Genomic DNA, 18,935 nt, shown 5'->3' with positions numbered 1-18,935 from the left:
CTCTCCTGCTCCAGATTGTGAAGGTACTGAACCTGTACACACCAGTCAATGCGTTTGAGGAGAGAGTGTCTGTGACATTCATACGAACCATACAGGTGAGACCCCACACACACCATCTGTGTGTGTGCATCTGTGTTCTCTCTGTCGTGTGTGCGTGTGTAATTTCTCTCTCTCTCTCTTTCTCTCATATGTCAGAATCGTCTGCGTGATCGTAAAGAATCTCCACAGCTCCTGCTGGACACCAAAACTATCTACCCGGTGACCTTCCCATTTAGCCCCTCCTCCCTCGCCCTGGAGACCATTCAGATCCCCAGCAGCCTCAGCCTTGGCTTCCTCACTCGTGTGTAGACCTGTCCGTCATGCCACCAAGCTCAGTGAAGTGGCTTTCACATCATGTTACAGATCCGTCTACAACCGATCTCGCTTCCCCCCCCCCCATTCTAGATCATAAAACGCTGAAAGACCAGAGTGATGGTGTACAGCGGCAGAAGGGCAGAGCTGTCCAATCACATGCTCTCGTTAGCTTCACCACAGCTGTGGTGTCTACATCTCCGTTAAACGCTCTGCACTTGTCCCTTGCCGCTACCATATATTTCTCCATAGCTGTATAAGACTGAGTCATGCTAGAAGATTTTATTTATTGCTCTAACACATTTTGTAATTTAGATCAAGCTGAACGCTGATTTAAACAGATATGACTATTTGTGGATTCCGGATAAGCCAGTCCACATCAGGATATGTAACTTTAGTCTTCTATTACGTCCATGTCAGGTATCGTATAAATAATGTAGAATAATTTTAAAACAACGCTACACCACATTTGTTTAATGTAGATGTTTTTGTTTTTGTATGTTTGTTTTGTTAGACCACGTGGAGAGTGGTGGTAGTTTTAGAGTATGTAGGTAGTTGAGTCTCACGTAACGTTTAATGATATGCACACCTGCACCGTGGTACAGGCAGGGACATCTGTTCCTCAACCGCTGACATTCGTCTCCTGCTCCAGCTTGGGGTTAAGGGTTATGCGTTAAGGGTTTGGGGTTGGGGTTATTGGTTAGGGGTTTGGGGTTAAGGGTTTGGGGTTGGGGTTATTGGTTAAGGGATTTGGGTTAGGGTTAGAGGTTAAGGGTTATGGGGTTGGGGTTATGGGGTTGGGGTTGGGGTTGGGGTTATGGGGTTAGGGTTGGGGTTTGGGTTATGGGTTATGGGTTAAGGGTTATGGGTTACATGGATGCTTTGGTCCAGATGGTCGTCGTCTTTTTAAATTTTTTTGGAGCAAATATGGTGCATCATACCTGTCACACACTCGCATCGCTTTCACACCTGGAGTTCTGCAGTGCTGGAGTGTTTTCCAGGTATCATAAGCCTTAAACTCATGACCAACCAGTTAACACTAACACACACCAACATACCCAAATCTGGCTTCTCACAACTCATTTGCGTTCATTGGGTTTAATTTGAACTTAAATCTTTTCTTAGTACAACCCCAACCTAGATCTGGAATGTACAGAAACGCCCCATGAGTCTCACCCTCAGTTACCTACACGGTTGTTCCTTGAGTGTTAATAGATTTTAAAACCTTAAAATAAAATTATTTTAAGAGCATGTTGCATTAAAAAGGTTTAAACTAATACTTCTAATAAAATGGGCAGGTTCTTTTTGTGTTTGTTTAGATTTTTGTCGTTGTTTATTTGAAACATCTTGTGATGCAGTGGAAATGCTGCAGGGCCATAGAGAGACCAGTGCATACGCCGCCTGCTCAGAGACAGGGAGCAAGAACCCCACTCCCTCTGACTTGTGTTCTCACACACACGCACACCAGTCAGCTGTGTATCTGACAGGGGACTCTAACCAGGGACACCAGACCCTCTGTTTTGCCTGTACTACATTAAATGCCTTATTTATAGTTCAGGATTAGTGGACTTTAATCTCATCTAGCTGTGCACATCTCGTCCTGTTGGCTCTCGACACCATCTCATGTTCCAGTGAGGTGACGGTGAGATCAACCAACAGTTCCTTCTGAAACCGTGCAGCGGCAGGAGAATGTTTCCCCTTGATGTTTCATCCAGTGTGGCCATGGCACCCTTTCTGTGCTCTGCTTTTGGTTCATTTTGTTTTGTTTGTCAAAGTGGACAACTGGGATTATTCTGGAACAAAATGTCTGAAACAAGATGAAAGTATTATTATTCAAGAGTATTTTATTTATCACTTCTTTTGGATAAAGCCTTATCTTGCCATGGAAACCATGATGTTTTTTGTTCCTGTTCCCTGTATATTTATTTACCATCATTCTCACAAGGAAAGCAAACCCTGACCTGGAAACAGTGCCGCATTGTTGTAGTTTCGTATTTTATGCACTTTTAACAGCATTAGCAGGGGGAAAAAAATATAAAAATAATAACTTTTTTTTTTCTGTACAGAACAGCGTGCCACGAGCTGCTTGTGTCTGATGTACCTGGCCTGATTTGGCCAACGCACAGTTCAGTCCAATACATTATCCGACTCCTGTATTGTGCGTGTGATCCCTACAGATCTCCATCAACACATCTGATACGAGTTGCACTAAACCATCTTTCTAAATGATGATGAAGTGCACACGCTCAGTCTGTGGATGTATCGTTATATAATGAGGAGAGATGCAGCAGTTGGACTCGCCATCCCGCGCCTGTATAAAAGCGTCGCCTCTTTCTCTCTAATTCGCTCATCATCTCGTAATATTCAATAGTGCGGTTCACGGGTGGCTTGGCTTTTTTTTTTTTTCTTCTTTTTTTTTTTTTTTTGAAACAGCCATGACGGAATGAATGACAGTGAATATGTTGTGTTGAAGAAGAACTGTAATTAATCTCTGTAGCTCTAACAGGTACATGTGTAATTGAGAATCCATGAAGTAAGGTACAAATGTCGAAACTTGTTTGAGTCAAATAAACGAATTAAGCACTACGTTTGGTCTTATGTTTCCTACACTGCGGTTTGTTAAATAAGCATCAGTTAAACTGGAGCACTTTTTATACGTAGTACTCGTACTTCAAGTAACTGAAATAAAGTTGAACGTTTGCTGTCAGTCGATGCCAGGTTACCTCTGTCATCCTACTCTTACCCAGATCTAACAAATGCTCTAGAGTTTTTCTAGATGTGTCATTTGGTTCTGGAGATTATTGTCTTTCAATTAAGGACCAAAGACAACTGAATTCCAGTAAAGCGGGCACTCGTGAAGTTATTAAAAATCAGGTTGAGTGAAACAGCAAGAATAGTTAACACCTCCAGTAGAACTACTGTCCAGTCATTGCCCTTTTCCTGCTGGTTTTGTTTTTTAGAGCAGAACCTCTATCACACTACTCAGACAACATCATTCTTATTTCCCTGTAGGACATTTTTCTGGCATCCATCCTATTTTCACCGTTTGTGGGGGAGAGACAAAGATCCCACAGCTCCCTCTAGTGGGGATATGCTGTCATTACCAGTCCGCTTCTGACTCGTCTCCTAATTCTAATTTATCACCTGCTTCTCTTTTTTTTTTGTCCCTTCTGGTAGTCCAACAACCTCCAAATATGTTGATATCACCTGAAGCATTTTCTTGTGTGGAAATTCTCACATTTGCTACATAATTCCTCTTAATGGGAATTTGCCTATACAGATTTATTTATTTGAAGATTTTATCTTTTATTTATGCCTCTTACTTTCATCACCAAAACTTTGTGTGGTCTCCAGATAATTAGGTCTATTATAAAGAACATAAGAAGGCTCATTTTGTCTCATTTCAATGTTTATAATCCTGTAAAATTGCTAATATACATATCTGAACTTAAATATATTCAGAATGGAACCCTTAATAGATTTTTCCTTTCATAGACATTTAAGTTTAGTAGCAGCGTTTCAAGCAGGTGTCAGTAAGAGGTTCATATGTAGCAGGTTGCCAGAGTGCGACTGCTATTTCAGATGTCTTGTTGACGGTCCTGGGTAATGCCTGCACAGAGCTCGGAAGCTTAAAAAGCTTAAAGGAGATTAATGGTTCTGCATTTCAGCACCTCACAGAACACTCTCAGGACACTCTCAACACATACAACACACTCTCAGGACGCTCTCAACACACTTAGCACACTCAATACAACACACTCTCAGGACACACGCCCTGACAAACGTCACTCAGAAGGTAAGCTCTGATTTGATTGGACTTTTATTTGAGAGTCAAATCTGCAAACAGCAAATTGAAACAAATGAAAAACCTAAATTGTTAAAACAAGATCTTTATATGAGAAGAAGCAAATCCGATCTGTGGTCTCCTGGCGCTCAGACCAGACCTGCACTAACATGACCAGTATGCTCTCAGTAGTCTTTTGAGTGGTCAGCGGTTTAGCCCTGGACTACATGAAATGTCCGTACTGTTTTCTGCACTAAGCAGAATGTCCTTGTTGGACTTGTCTTAATGGTCAGCCCCTGAATGAGTCAAAATATGTTCATAATGTGGGAATTTGGATATGTGTGGAATTTTCAGATAAGCATTTTCCTTTATTTTTTACCAACTAGGAAAAAAATGGCTTTCTAAATGTTCTAATTGTGTAAATCAGTCAGATGATAAGTAATCAACTGTCAAAAGATATTTTAGCCACCTTTCTAGTGGTTTAACCGAGGTGTGCGTGGAGATGGTGGTAGATTAGTGTGTGTGTGGTTTGTCTGGAGTATATGGGGTGTGTGTAAATAAAGGCTACTTTATTTCTCAGTTGTGTCCTGGAGAAATTAAAAATTTTGTTTGGTTTTCTCTCTTATGTTATCCTGCCGATTCCTTGGTCTTTTATGGCCTACACTCGGCCCCTCACAGAGATGTGTGACCACACATTTGTGGCCATCACATTTGGCCCCTGCGACAGCTGCACCCTGAACAAACCACTGATGAACATCTATCTGCAGAACGAACCTGTGAACTACTGCTCACTGTGTGTGGAGATGGTAGGAGATTTGTTTGTATGTATGTGTGTGTGTGTGTGTATACTTAGTAGGAGATTACTCTGTGTGTGTGTGTGTGTGTGTGTGTGTGTGTGTGTGTGTGTGTGTGTGTGGACATGGTAAGAGATTTCCATCAAAACTGAAAAAACCTTTTTTTGGCATTTACATTAATAGATCTGTGTGATGTGATATGCCTATTATCTGTGTAACTGGGTTTCCTCCTACTCCTGATCTAAGTGACCAACCATGTCAAGTCAATATTCCAAGCCAAGAGGAAGCTTCATTGTATTTGAAGCTATTTTGGAACGAGATACATGTAGTTAGATTCTACAATAACCAACCATACTGCTCAAAGACTAAAGGCATTTACCTTATAACAGCAGCTATCGAAATGTAAAGAAATGCCTCGATAGCTTAGTTACAATGACCCTACTGGTTTAGCTTTAGTGTAGTGGCTGATGAGACAACTTAGCCTCAGTGTTGAGTTCAACGGTACAACGCGGGAAATGTTTCTAGTAAAGGACAGTATTCCGTCTGTGGAGGAGAGCCGCTTCGAGCAGAGGCGAGCTGTCAGCGGGCGGCAGTGACAGGCACCCGAAAATGTCCTGCTTATCTTATCAACGTTAACATGCCTCCGGACAGCAACTGCGGGCTGTAAATCACACAGATTCATGGTTGGTGTGCACTGTGATGTGCACGCTGGTAAGCTCGAAGACGGTGGTGAAACAGTTCTATGTCTTACGAGCCGATCCTGACATGCCTCACGATAAAACCCACAACCTGCAGCTGCTTGAAGTTCCGCCGCTGACGTCTGAAGGGAACAGCATCGAAAAACCCAGGCGCCGTCCTCGAGCGCGACTACGCGTCCTCGGTGACGTCAGAGCGCGAGGCGCGTCGGCCGCGCGCTCTGAGCCGGGGCTGCTCGTGCTCCGCGCGTGACGAACGCTGCATCCTAATCGTTTTCTCCATCCTTTGACGTAAAGATGGCCTGCCAGGGACTGACGCAGGGGGAGAACCTGGCGTCGCTCAAGGCCGAGTCGGAGGGTTTAAAGCTGAGGCTGGAGGAGGAGAGAGCGAAGCTGCACGATGTTGAGCGTGAGTGTCGCTTTGGAGAGGAGAAGGGGCCTCGCGAATGCCAGCATCCCTTATCTGCCTCTGGCAGACTCACAGCAGCCATTAACACCACGAAAGCGAGATGATAGCCTGTTTAATTCAAACGCAGTCGATGATATTTACTCCACTTAACTGATTACTACACGAGTTATAGCGAGCTGCGTTTTTGTCATGTTGCTTGTTCGTAAACTACAACTACCGATTGTGTTTAAGTGCTGTTTATAGTAGCAAGAACACCGCCTATGGTTGTAAGCAGACATTTTATTGTACGTAATGATATTTTAAATGAATATTTTAGGTTGAAAATAGCGGCTGCTTGCTATCAAGACTTGCTATGAACTGCCTTAAACTTTTAATCCCAACTGACCAAGACGAGCCGAGAAGCTTTGCGCCGCTCCGTGCGGATAACAGGCACGAAGCCTGCAGGGTAAGGGTTCGCTGATCGTGCGGTATGTGCGCTGTAGTGCACCAGGCAGCGGAGAAAGTGGAGCCGCTGGGACAGCTCGTGACGAAAGCCCGGAGGTCGCTTAAGGGTCACGGGAACAAGGTTCTGTGCACGGACTGGTGCCGCGACAAGAGGAGGCTCGTGAGCTCCTCGCAGGTAACTGCGCGCTTGCGAAAGCACCACGTCACTACTACCCCTGTTCAAGGGCCCTGATTTAGCGGGTTTTGTCTGATCATTTCCAATGTGCCCCTTCCCTCAGATGTGACCTTTATCTTAAAAATGTGATCCATGAGGTCCTCGTATTAATGACTTTTAGGGGTTGTGCAGTTAGTTCAGTATGAAATATAGTAGCTTGTATTGTTTTAAGGTGTAACTGCTATTGTTTTGAATGTTGTTATATTCATTTTGAGTGTTATTTTCATCTTCTTCTTTGTTTAAAATTTTGTAATTCTCTCTCTCTCTATTTTTTTTTTCTGGGGGTTTGTGTGTGTGTGTGTGTGTGTGTGTGTGTGTCTGTGTAAAATTTACTTTTGTAGGATGGAAAGGTCATTGTGTGGGAAGCCTTCACAGCTAATAAGGTAAATTAGTTTTTAAAATTAGTCTTCACAATCAGAATTTATATGATTCTCAGAGTATGAGTTCTGATATAGTATATATAGTATAGCTTAGTGGTTAAGGTACTCGATTTGTAATCAGATTGCCAGTTCAAGTTGCCACTGTTGGGCCGCTGAACAAAACCCTTATGGCATCAGCCATAAATGCACTATTGCCCTCTTATCCAGCATGTCCATACCAAGTGCTGTACACACTGAGTTATAATTCAGTATGAATATGCATGTGGTCTAGTAGGCAGCTGTGGTTATTAAGCAGTGAGAGGGACAGACTTATCTGTATGAAATATGATGTTGGTGTCAGATGGAGGCTGACATTTTTAGTGCCCCACTAATCTTAAATGCTTGTCAGTCTCTTCCACACTTTAAAGAAGATAGACTTTCTATTAACATGCGTGTGTCTGCACACACACACACACACCACATCACATAATTTATATCTATATTAGCACATTGACACACCCATATTATTACATGTACAAATGTACAGATAACTACATATGGCTCCATTAAAAGCACTCACACTATCACACACACAGCCTTTTTGGTGTGTATACGCAGAGCATGAGTATGTAGCCTAACGCTGTAACCTCTGTGCGCGTGTGTATTATAGGAGCATGCAGTCACCATGCCCTGTACCTGGGTGATGGCATGCGCTTATGCCCCCTCTGGATGTGCAATAGCATGTGGGTAAGTCCTTTTATCAGTGTCTGTTCCAGGATCAGTTCCCCAGATTTTAACTTTGATAAATAGCACAAGCCAACTGGTCCCACAGCAGCTACAAAAAGAGCATATGCTATTTCATCATAATGTGAGAAGCCAAAGGTCTTTACTCTCAGGTTTTGGTGCTTATACGGCTCTAGGGAACATAGCGTGACTCCCCTGGTTCAACACACAAATAAATTTTAATATGAGTCTGAAATAAACATGTAGGTACATTTTTAATTTCTCCTTGTTATGTGTTATGTGACAAAGCACTTTTTTAAGTCGCTCTGGATAAGAGCGTCTGCTAAATGCCATAAATGTAATTGTAAATGCAACCAGTAGCACCTGATAACTATGAAAACTAAACAATGTATTTGATTAGCAAGCAATTTGTGAAAAAAAATTTATTTTCATGTAACATTAAAATTTCTCTCTTTTTCGCCCTCTTCCTTTCATGCTCTCTGTCTCTCTCTCTGTCTCTCTCTCTCTCTCTCTCTCTCTCTCTCTCTCTCTCTCAGTGGACTGGATAATAAATGTTCTGTGTATCCTCTGTCACTGGATAAGAATGAGAATTTGTCAGCCAAGAAAAAATCAGTGGCTATGCACACCAACTACCTGTCTGCCTGTAGCTTTACCAACTCTGATATGCAGGTGAGTGTATGTGTGTGTGGGTGTGAGTGTGTGGGTGGGTGGGTGATGGTATGTGTGTGTGAGTGTGAGTGTGTGTGTGTGTGTGTGTGTGTGTGTGTGTGAGTGTGTGTGTGTGTGTGTGTGTGTGTGAGTGTGGGGGTGGGTGTTGGTGTGTGTGTGTGTGAGTGTGTGTGTGTGTGTATGAGTGTGTGTGGGTGTGTGTGTGTGTGTGAGTGTGGGGGTGGGTGTTGGTGTGTGTGTGTGTGAGTGTGTGTGTGTGTGGGAGTGAGTGTGTGTGTGAGTGTGTGTGTGTGTGTGTGGGAGTGTTTGTGTGTGTGTGTGTGTGTGTGTGTGAGTGTGGGTGTGTGTGTGTGTGTGGGTGTGTGTGTGTGTGTGGGGGTGTGAGTGTGTGTGTGTGTGTGTGTGGGGGTGTGAGTGTGTGTGTGTGTGTGTATGAGTGTGTGGGTGTGTGTGTGTGAGTGTGTGTGTGTGTGTGTGTGTGTGTGTGCATGTGAGTGTGTGTGTGTGTGTGTGTGTGTGTATGTGAGTGTGTGTGTGTGTGTGTGTGTGTGTGTGTGTGTGTATGTGAGTGTGAGTGTGTGTGTGAGTGTGTGTTTGTGGGGGTGTGAGTGTGTGTGGGTGTGTGTGTGTGAGAGAATTTGGAGGGAGTGTTTTTATAATCCCCAGTTCTGTAATGTATTTGTTCTTCTCCAAACTGCTCTGATCTCTGGGGCGTGGGGAGGGACAAGACAGGACTGATGAAGTAGCAGCAGTGAAAGCTTGTGTGTGGTGTTGTCAGCAGTCCAGACCATGCACGAGAGGATACCTGTTTTCTAGGTGGCAACGGTTTCTACTGACATCATGTTTTTTACTTGTTACTAATTGCATGAACTGGAAACAGAAATGACTTTTTTCACAGTGACATTAGAAAATGTCCATTGGTAATGCATTAGGTTTCTGATATATTCTAAAAGCTTATTACTACATTGTAAACATTACACTTGTGAGCACATTGTCTATCTTTGTGGCTTTATTTATTTATATACTTATTTAATTTTATTTTAAATCAAGTTTGAATTCATGTAGGCCATTTGGATTGTAGCACCAGTAGCAGCAGAGAGCTCTGAGACTTTACAGCAGATTATAAACAGGTTATAAACAGGTATATAACGTAACCAAGTTACTGTACTTATGTCTTCACTATGATTGAATTACATTTGTAAATTTTGTAAACAAATTAGACTAAATTTTAATACTGTAGGATGATACTATGGGAATCTTTTGCAGGGTTAATATTCCATCATAATCTAGAGTTAAAACTCTAATTATATGAGATCATTTCCCTGATGTGTTCAGTATCCCCAAATGAACTATTAACAACTAATGAAGCTGTTAATTTCTCTTTAGAATAACGAGGCTGTTCAGTTCTCTATATAATAATGAGGATGTTCAATTTTCTTTCTCTATAATAATGTGGCTGTTCATTTCTCTTTAGAATAATGAGGCTGCTCATTTGTCTTTATAATGTTTCACGATCAGTCCCTTCCATCTCCGTGTTCTGTGTTTTCCATGTCTTTGTGTTTAGTTCCGTTCCATAGTTTCGTTTTGTCCTCACATTGTTTGATTGCGTACACCTGTCCTTCGTTTCTAGTTCATGTATTTAAACCCTGCTGTGTGCCTTGGTCGTGGCTGTTCATTGTTTCGTTGTTTCATGGTTTCATTGTTTGAATGTGTTATGGTTGTTACTTTGTACTCCGTGTCTTTGTGTTTATCTTAGCCTTTCTGTTTCCTAGCCTTAGTTATAGCCTGCTCCCCGTGTGTCCCTTCGTGTGTTGGTTTTGTTTAGTCATGTTTCCTCGTACTCTCCGTGTCGGCTCTGTGAGCCTGGACCGTATAAACGACTCTGATTTTGGATTTGCCGCTATTAAATCTCGCTCCTCTCAGCACATGCAGCCGCCTCCTTACCACTCAACAACACAATGAACAGAACTATGAACAGAACTAAACACATGACAGGGAAAATACGGAACATGGAAGGGACTGACCGCGACATAATGAGGCTGTTCATTTCTCTTTATCTGTAATAATGTGGCTGTTCATTCCTCTTTATCTATAATAACGAGGATGTTCATTTCCCTTTATAATAATGTGGCTGTTCATTTCTCTTTATCTGTAATAGTGTGGCTGTTCATTTCTCTTTATAATAATGAGGATGTTAATTTCTCTTTATAATAATGAGGCTGTTCATTTCTCTGTAATAATGAGGATGTTAATTTCTCTTTATAATAATGAGGCTGTTCATTTCTCTTTATCTGTAATAATGTGGCTGTTCATTTCTCTTTATAATAATGAGGATGTTCATTTCTCTTTATTTGTAATAATGAGGATGTTCATTTCTCTTTATAATAATGAGGATGTTCGTTTCTCTATCTGTAATAATGCGGATGTTCATTTCTCTTTATCTATAATAACGAGGATGTTCATTTCTCTTTATAATAATGAGGCTGTTCATTTCTCTTTATCTGTAATAATGTGGCTGTTCATTTCCCTTTATAATAATGAGGATGTTTATTTCTCTTTATCTCTAATAATGTGGCTGTTCGTTTCCCTTTATAATAATGAGGCTGTTCATTTCTCTTTCTCTATAATAATGAGGATGTTCTTTTCTCCTTCTCTGTAATGGAAGATGTCTGATGTGCGACCAGCATTCCCATCCTAACCACCCTACACCCTAAGCCCTTACCATATACCCTACACCCTAACCATACACCCTACACCCTACATCCTAATCCTACACCCTAACCCTACATTTCATGGTGTTGTAGAGTGAGTATTTCTCTGCACTCCCCCTGTAAGAACTGTAGTTGCCTACATGCTGCAGCACTTCCTGGAATGTCTGGTTTTTAACATCCTGATGTCATTTGCTTAATTTGCACATGCAACCTGTAGCAGAAGTTGTGTGGTTCTGTGATTCCTCCTGGTGTTCAGCACAAATGCTGTGCTGCTGTCACCTGGTCCTGCCAGGATTATAAATGTGTTTCCTTATTACGTCTGAAATCTGGAGGAGCTCGCGTCACTAATGGCATCTGAACACAAGGGGGCAGTGAAGGCTTCATATTGTCTGTCACCTGCTGGATATTTGTGATTTGAAGAGTGTGTGTGTGTGTGTGTGTGTGTGTGTGTGTGTGTGTTTTACTCCCAGATACTGACCTCCAGTGGTGATGGCACTTGTGCATTATGGGATGTAGAGAGTGGGCAGCTTCTGCAGAGTTTCCATGGACACTCGGCTGATGTGTTGTCCCTGGATCTTGCGCCCTCCGAGACTGGAAACACCTTTGTCTCTGGAGTCAGTAGTCTTCCTCACCTTTTTACTCATCTACTCCTCCTTTCACAATTTCAGATCACCTGCTCACGAACTGATCACTCCTTTCTGTTCACTCCTGCTTTATGCCCAGATCACTCTGTTCTGTTTCACAAAATCTATCAGATATGATTGAATTATTGAGTTATTTCCTGACATATACACTGCTGAAACTTTGTTAGAGCTCCATCTTATCCCATGGGCGTGTGTGTGTGTGTGTGTGTGTGTGTGTGTGTGCGTGCGTGCATGTACGTGTCAAATCAAGTCAAATTTATTTATATAGCGCTTTTTACAACAGATGCTGTCACAAAGCAGCTTTACAAATGTCCGAGTCCAAGCCCCCGGTGAGAAGCCAAGGGTGACAGTGGCAAGTTAAAACTCCCTAGAGCACGAGGAAGAAACCTTGACAGAAAATGAGTCAAAGGGGGGAGCCCATCCTACTCTGGCTGATAATGAATACTACATTGTGTGTGTGTGTGTGTGTGTGTGTGTGTGTGTGTGTGTGTGTGTGCATGTGTTTAGGATTGTCACAATAACTTGAAAGTGTGTGTTTAAGGTGTGTGTGTACACATACTATTTATTGGTTGTTATAAAAAGACAAATATTTGTGGCATGTCTGTTCTTTTTGTTTAGGATGGATATTAAATAGGCTAATGTGTGTGTGTGTGTGTGTGTGTGTAGGGTTGTGATAAAAAAGCTAATGTGTGGGATATGCGCTCAGGCCAGAACATCCAGTCCTTCGAGACTCATGAATCAGACATTAACAGTGTAAAGTAAGTGACTATCACAGCTGTATTTCATTATGCACACTTGTCTATGCGGCATCTGTACTGTGTCTTACAGAAGACAACACAGGCTTTTGCAGAAAAGGGTGTGTTCAAAAGAAATTAGAGCCATTTTCTCCCTTTTGTGTGTGTCTGTGTGTGGGTGTATGCGTGTGTGTGTGTTATACCTGCAGGTACTACCCCAGTGGTGATGCATTTGCTACTGGTTCTGATGATGCTACTGTGAGTGCAAAAATCAAAAATAAATGTATTTTTGTTTGACTTAGGGCACAGAATTATCCAGCTAAATGACCACATAGTCCCCTACATAAACACCACATAAATCCCCTACCTGTCCCCCACCCACTGATTGCTACTAATGGACCAGCAGTCCTGAACAGGTTTATCAAAAGCTTAAAGATTCAAATGAACTGAAAGAGCAAAGAGGCTGGAAGGCCTGAGTTTCAGAAAGTCTCTTCAGATTAAGAACCAGCAGATTATTTTATATATTAACTGTGTGCGTGGTTCATCTGACATTAACGCTTCTAGACAAAGTTACTGACACACCCTGCCATCATGACTGTATGGGATTTCTGAGTTACTCAGGTGACTGGTAGTATAATGAAGCCAAATGATCATATAATCAACCCTCTGCTACTGAAATTAAATGGCCTATTACGGTACAACATCCCACATGATTTTATACAGATTATCCCCCTGTCAGTAATTAATGAAATTGTTGTATTGCAGTGTCGTCTGTATGACCTGCGAGCTGACCGTGAGGTGGCCATCTACTCCAAGGAGAGTATCATCTTTGGGGCCTCCAGTGTGGACTTCTCCATTAGTGGTGAGGGAGACATTACAAGCAAAGTCCAAACCAATAAGTAGACTAGCTACTAGCAGGTGGCTCATACTGACCAATAGCTGGGTGTTTCTAAAGCACAGCTATTCCTCCTGCATTCTTACGGATACAAACAAATCTGGGAGACCTTTGGTGACCCAGTGTAATTTATTTATATGATGATAATGGTGCAGCTGTAGATTGTTTTTATAAACCTCTAAGGCATGTTCCAGAAAGGCACTGTAGCGTAAGGCTAGCAAACTATTAGAGCGTTGAAGACAATACCCATTCCAACAGTGCAGCGATCATTGTGTTTTTGAAAAACACACCCAGTTAACAGGTCAGTTTTAGGTCTGGTTCTACAAGCACAGAGGCGTTCCGTGCACACCAGCGACGCTGTGCCGCTCTCCTTGTGCTATTGTGAAAGACAATCCCGTCTGGGCCTTTGTTCACCACATGCAGAGACTCTCTCTTTCCCTTCTACCCCCTCTATCCCTGAACCCTTTGACGTTTCCTGAATGTAAACATTTTCAAACAGATGTTCTTGAGTATAGATTAAGATATATATATATATATATATATATATATATATATATATATATATATATATATATATATATATTTTTTTTTTTTTTTTTTTTTTATTTGAACAAGGTCACAACATGCCACTGAAAACAGGGTGCATCATCTGATAAACTTATTAATATATAAACTCCTAATATTTTGGAATAAACTATTCTTAATATATTGTAGAAGTTTTATACGCTGTGTTTTTTGGCTATAAAACAGAGAATGGGGAATTTATCTGGAATTTTTTGCATCACTCATAAACCATAAATGTTACTGATCAGAGGTTATGTAAGTAGTGTTACTGATCAGAGGTTATATAAGTAGTGTTACTGATCAGAGGTTATGGATGTAGTGTTACTGATCAGAGGTTATGTAAGTAGTGTTACTGATCAGAGGTTATGTAATTTCAGCATATTCTGCTCCATTCTGTTTATGCAGCTTTGTAAAGCTTTTGTGGTTTTGAACCAGAAAAAAAGGCCACCCCTTCCACATACACTCACTCACTCTCACTCTCTCTCTCAGGTCGGCTGCTGTTTGCTGGATATAATGACTACACCATAAATGTGTGGGATGTTCTGAAGGGCACCAGGGTGTCCATCTTGTTTGGACATGAGAATCGGGTCAGCACAGTGCGGGTGTCTCCTGATGGTACAGCGTTCTGTTCAGGATCATGGGACCACACCCTGCGAGTAAGAACGGGTCGCTATCTCTCTCTCTCAGACACACACACACACACACACACACACACACACAGCCTAACATGAAGCTTCAACCCACACATGAAAAAACAGTGAAGTGAGATCAAAAACAAAGATTATTGTCAAATGGAAACTTAAGGCCTCCTGGTAAATTCCCTTTTGATGTGGGTACGTGGGAGCTCCCATAACACGGGGAAAATTTAAAACAAGCAGAGAGAGCAAAAAAAAAAAAAACCAAGTCTTTAAGAACAATAATGTAACTGACAGATATCTAAAACATTTACATTTACGGCATTTAGCAGACGCTCTTATCCAGAGTGATGTACAAAAGTGCTTTGTCATTTACTCATAGAATACATCATAGCCAGTACAGTAGGGTGGAGTCCAACATGCCAATGAACTAGAATACTGTAGGATACAGGAATCAATGCTGATACCTAGAAGTACAAAATACATAAGGTCTATCTTGAACAATGATAAATGCCATAAACAATAAGTGCTAGAGTTTGTTAAACAACAGAAAAAATACCCTACAATAAGTACTAATTTAGTCAGTCAATATTGGAGCAGTGTCAGTTGTCCTTTAAATATTCTGCAAATGGGCCTTCAGTCTGTGTTTGAAGACTGCAAGGGACTCTGCTGTCCGGACAGCAAGTGGGAGTTCATTCCACCATCTTGGAGCCAGGACAAAATAGTCTCGATGCTTGTTGTCCATGACACCTGAAGCAAGTTATTTCAAGCCCAGCCGTACTTGAGGTTCGAAGTACTCAAGGTACGGATCGAGCTTTGACTATTGACCTCATGTATGAAGGGGCTGGTCCATTTTTGGCTGTGTAGGCAAGCATCAAGGTTTTAAATCTGATGCGTGCAGCTATAGGGAGTCAATGAAGGGAGTGCAGCAGCAGTGGAGTAACGTGTGAACTTCGGAAGATTGAAGACCAGTTGTGCTGCTGCATTCTGGACAAGTTGTAGAGGGCTGATGGCTCTTAGAGGAAGACCAGCAAGTAGCGAGTGCAGTAGTCTAGCTTTGAGATCACAAGAGACTGCACAAGCACCTGGGTAGCTTCCTGCGAGAGAAAGGGTCGAATCCTTCATATGTTACAAAGGAGGAATCTGCAAGACCAGGTTAGATTAGAAACATGAGTTCAGAACGACAACTGGTTGTGAAAAGTTACGCCCAGGGCACGGACAGCTTCGGATGGTGATACCAAGGAGTTCTCAAAGGAAACTGTGAGGTCATGGTAAGGGTTGGGAGTACCTGGGATATACAGAAGCTTGGTTTTACTGGGGTTTAGCTTCAAGTGGTGGGCTGTCATCCATGATGCGATGTCAGTCAAGCATGAGATACGTCTGGAGACCTGCGTGTCAGAGGGTGGAAAAGAAAGAAATAATTGAGTGTCATCAGCATAGCAGTGGTAGGAAAAACCATGAGAAGATATTACATCACCAAGAGAACGAGTATACAAAGAGAAGAGAAGGGGGTCTAATACTGAGCCTTGTGGAACACCAGTGGAGAGTCTACACGCTTTGGATGTGAATCCTCTCCATGTCACCTGATAGGACCGTCCCTCCAGATAGGACTGAAACCATCTCCAAGCAGAGCCAGTCACACCAAGCCTGGAAAGAACAGTGAGGAGGATGTTGTGGTTCACAAAGGCTGCCGAAAGGTCTAGAAGAATCAAAACAGATGACAGTTTGGCAGCTTTAGCGGCATGAAGTTTCTCAGTCACTGCTATGAGGGCTGTTTCTGTAGAATGTGCCGGTTTGTAGCCTCACTGATTGGGATCATGCAGCTGGTTCTGGGTGAGAAAAAGAGGCAATTGATTATAAACCGCTCATTCAAGGGCTTTTGAGAGGAAAGAGAGAAATGATACCGGTCTGTAGTTGGTAACGCTGGAGCTGTCAAGTGTGGCTTTCTTGAGGATTGGTACCACCCTGGCAGTTTTGAATGCAGTAGGCACGTATCCAGAAGATAAGGTGTTGTTGATGATGACAGAGATGAAAGGAAGCAGCTCTCTTGCGATTGTCTGGAACACAGTGGAAGGAATTGCATACAGCGGACATGTAGTCAGATTGCTGGAAGTCAGGAGTTAGAAGAATTTCATCTGAGGAGAGAGGAGAAAAAGGAGTCAGAGAGTTGGATGTTGGGGAATGCACGTTGGTTGGAGGAGTGGGAACAGAGGAAAAGGACTGGTGGATTGCTGCAACCTTCTCCTCAAAGAAGGGGATGAAATCCTCCGGAGTAAGAGATGAGGGGGAGGGGGAGGATTAAGGAGAGAAGAAAAAATAGTGAAGAGCTTGCGTGGATCAGATGATGATGATGCGAATTTCTCTCTGTAGTAGGATGACTTTGCAGATGTTACTTCCAGTGAGAACTTGGAAATGAGAGACCTGAGCTGAGGTCTGAATCTACGTGAGATTTCCTCCACCGCCTCTCTGCAGTCCTTAGTTCTCTCCTGTGGCAGCGGAGAGCTCCTGTTAGCCAGGGGGCAGGTGGGGAGGACTTAGCGGGTCTAGAGGAGAGAGGGCACAGAAGATTCATTAATGAGGAGAGTGTAGAAATAAAAGAATTTCATTTCTGCACCAAAAAGATTTATTTAAAATCCCCCTACAGACTGAGAATCACTCTACAATCACACTGTAGTCACACTGCAGTCACACTCTGCAATCAATTCAGTTCAGTTCAGTATTACAGTAAAACAACATAAATGAACCTTTGCAATTAAGGAAATTAAGAATTCTGTTATAATAAAAGAACTTGAAAAGAACTGTGACTGGTATGAAATAATCAAAGTCCAGATGAGAAACAGAAGTGAAAAGTAATTAAAATAAATAGACACACAAAAGACGTTTATAAACATGGCGATATTGTGTGTGTGTGTGTATGTGAGTGAGTGAGTGAGTGAGTGTGTGTATGTGAGTGTTTGTGAGTGTGTGTGTGTGTGTGTGTGTGTGTGTGTGTGTGTATGTGTGTGTGTGTGTGTGAGTGTGTGTGTGTGTGTGTGTATGTGAGTGTGTGTGTGTGTGTGTGTGTGTGTGTGTGTGTGTGTGTGTGTGTGTGTGTGTGTGTGTGTTTGGGTGGGCTACCCACTGTCCCTCATGTCGTGGCAGGCAAATTCATATCACTCAGCTAAAGTGCTGCTTTCGTTCTTTAGGACAGGCAGTTTGCCAGTATTAGACATTTAAAGTTGTGTATCATATTTGGTCAGATGTTTCACATTTATTACGAAGGTGCAGCTCTGTCACTACAGAGCAGCCAGGCTGTGTTCACTGAGTCTGCACTTTGTCAGCGTGGTTCTGTGTTTAATATCAGTCACTGTGAACACGTCGTCTACTGTACTGCTGTTTTAGGGCCGGTTAGCACTGCATTTTGCTTTGTGCTTGTATTTGTGTGTTCCAGTGGGTGATATACTATTGTTTTTTAATAATAGCGTGTAATAGTGATGATAAAATTAAGGATTAAAAGTGAGATGCATCTGGCTGCTTAGAGAGTATCTTCAGCATTGTCAAATGACCAGACTCAGATGTAGCAATGCTAAACGGAAATCCCTTGCATGTTCACACAAGAGAAACATACAGCAAAGGGGAACAACTTTCTCTTACTTCACGTAGTGAACATCTTTAATTACTCTGCATGGTGAACAGCAATGCGCGCAATGTGATCAGACAGGACCTGAATGTGAATGTAAAAGTCATGTAATCTCCCTCCACGCCACCAGATCTGGGCTTGAGCTGAGCCTTCTGTGGAATCGGCGATGTAGATCCAGAGTGAAGACTGTGCGTGCACACATCCATGGTCGTCGGACAACTGACACAAAACTTACCACAGTCTGCTGGACTTTAATATGACTTTAATATGAATAGATCTTAAATTTAGACCGAGATTACACCTTTTTGTCCATGACAAATAAGTAAGTATAATCCGCCGTTTTCATCAGTCCTCTCCTGGTCACTGATCACCAAAGTATGTTGTTACATCTGTTTGCAAAATTATGTTTGTATATATTGTAAAATAATAATAATAATAATAAAGAAAGAAAATAAAGGAAAAAAAAGTGTGCGCATGTGTGGGTGTGTGTAAAGAAGAAAGAAACGTTCATCTCAAATGACGTAAATGGCCAGAGAAGATATAAACGGTCCTGATTGTTGGAACAGTACAGAAATTTGTTTTGATACTGTTTTACAACCGTTTGAACCTACATGTGAAAATTCACACAGCATAGTTCTGTGGTCTTTCACCGATTATTCACGATAAAGCC

The 18,935-nt window shown here is 42.1% G+C and overlaps 2 protein-coding genes across 12 annotated transcripts in view; both read left to right on the top strand.

The window, feature by feature from the left end:
- Positions 1-1,037, top strand: part of myo5aa (myosin VAa) — a 57,643-nt gene extending 56,606 nt beyond the window's left edge. For 9 of the 11 annotated variants that reach the window (XM_035525399.1, XM_035525398.1, XM_035525397.1 and 6 more), the window contains 2 exons: positions 15-95; positions 196-1,037. In XM_035525399.1, the coding sequence (XP_035381292.1) occupies positions 15-95; positions 196-348 (234 nt within the window). In that variant the 3' untranslated portion in view covers positions 349-1,037. The remainder of the gene's footprint in view (positions 1-14; positions 96-195) is intronic. The other 2 variants (XM_035525391.1, XM_035525395.1) reach the window with 1 other exon arrangement.
- A 4,804-nt stretch (positions 1,038-5,841) lies between these two features.
- Positions 5,842-18,736, top strand: gnb5b (guanine nucleotide binding protein (G protein), beta 5b). Its single transcript, XM_035525329.1, has 11 exons — positions 5,842-6,033; positions 6,516-6,652; positions 7,033-7,074; positions 7,721-7,797; positions 8,331-8,463; positions 11,645-11,788; positions 12,485-12,576; positions 12,762-12,810; positions 13,318-13,414; positions 14,501-14,667; positions 18,396-18,736. The coding sequence occupies exons 1-11, from the start codon at positions 5,922-5,924 to the stop codon at positions 18,405-18,407; spliced, it is 1,062 nt and encodes a 353-aa protein (XP_035381222.1). The 5' UTR covers positions 5,842-5,921; the 3' UTR covers positions 18,408-18,736.
- The last annotated feature ends 199 nt before the right edge of the window (positions 18,737-18,935 follow it).

The sequence above is a fragment of the Electrophorus electricus genome, chromosome 4, assembly GCF_013358815.1.
Source record: "Electrophorus electricus isolate fEleEle1 chromosome 4, fEleEle1.pri, whole genome shotgun sequence".
NCBI classification, from domain to species: Eukaryota; Metazoa; Chordata; class Actinopteri; order Gymnotiformes; family Gymnotidae; genus Electrophorus; species Electrophorus electricus.
Note: the sequence above shows the minus strand (reverse complement) of the source record. Positions and strands in the feature narration are given on the sequence as shown.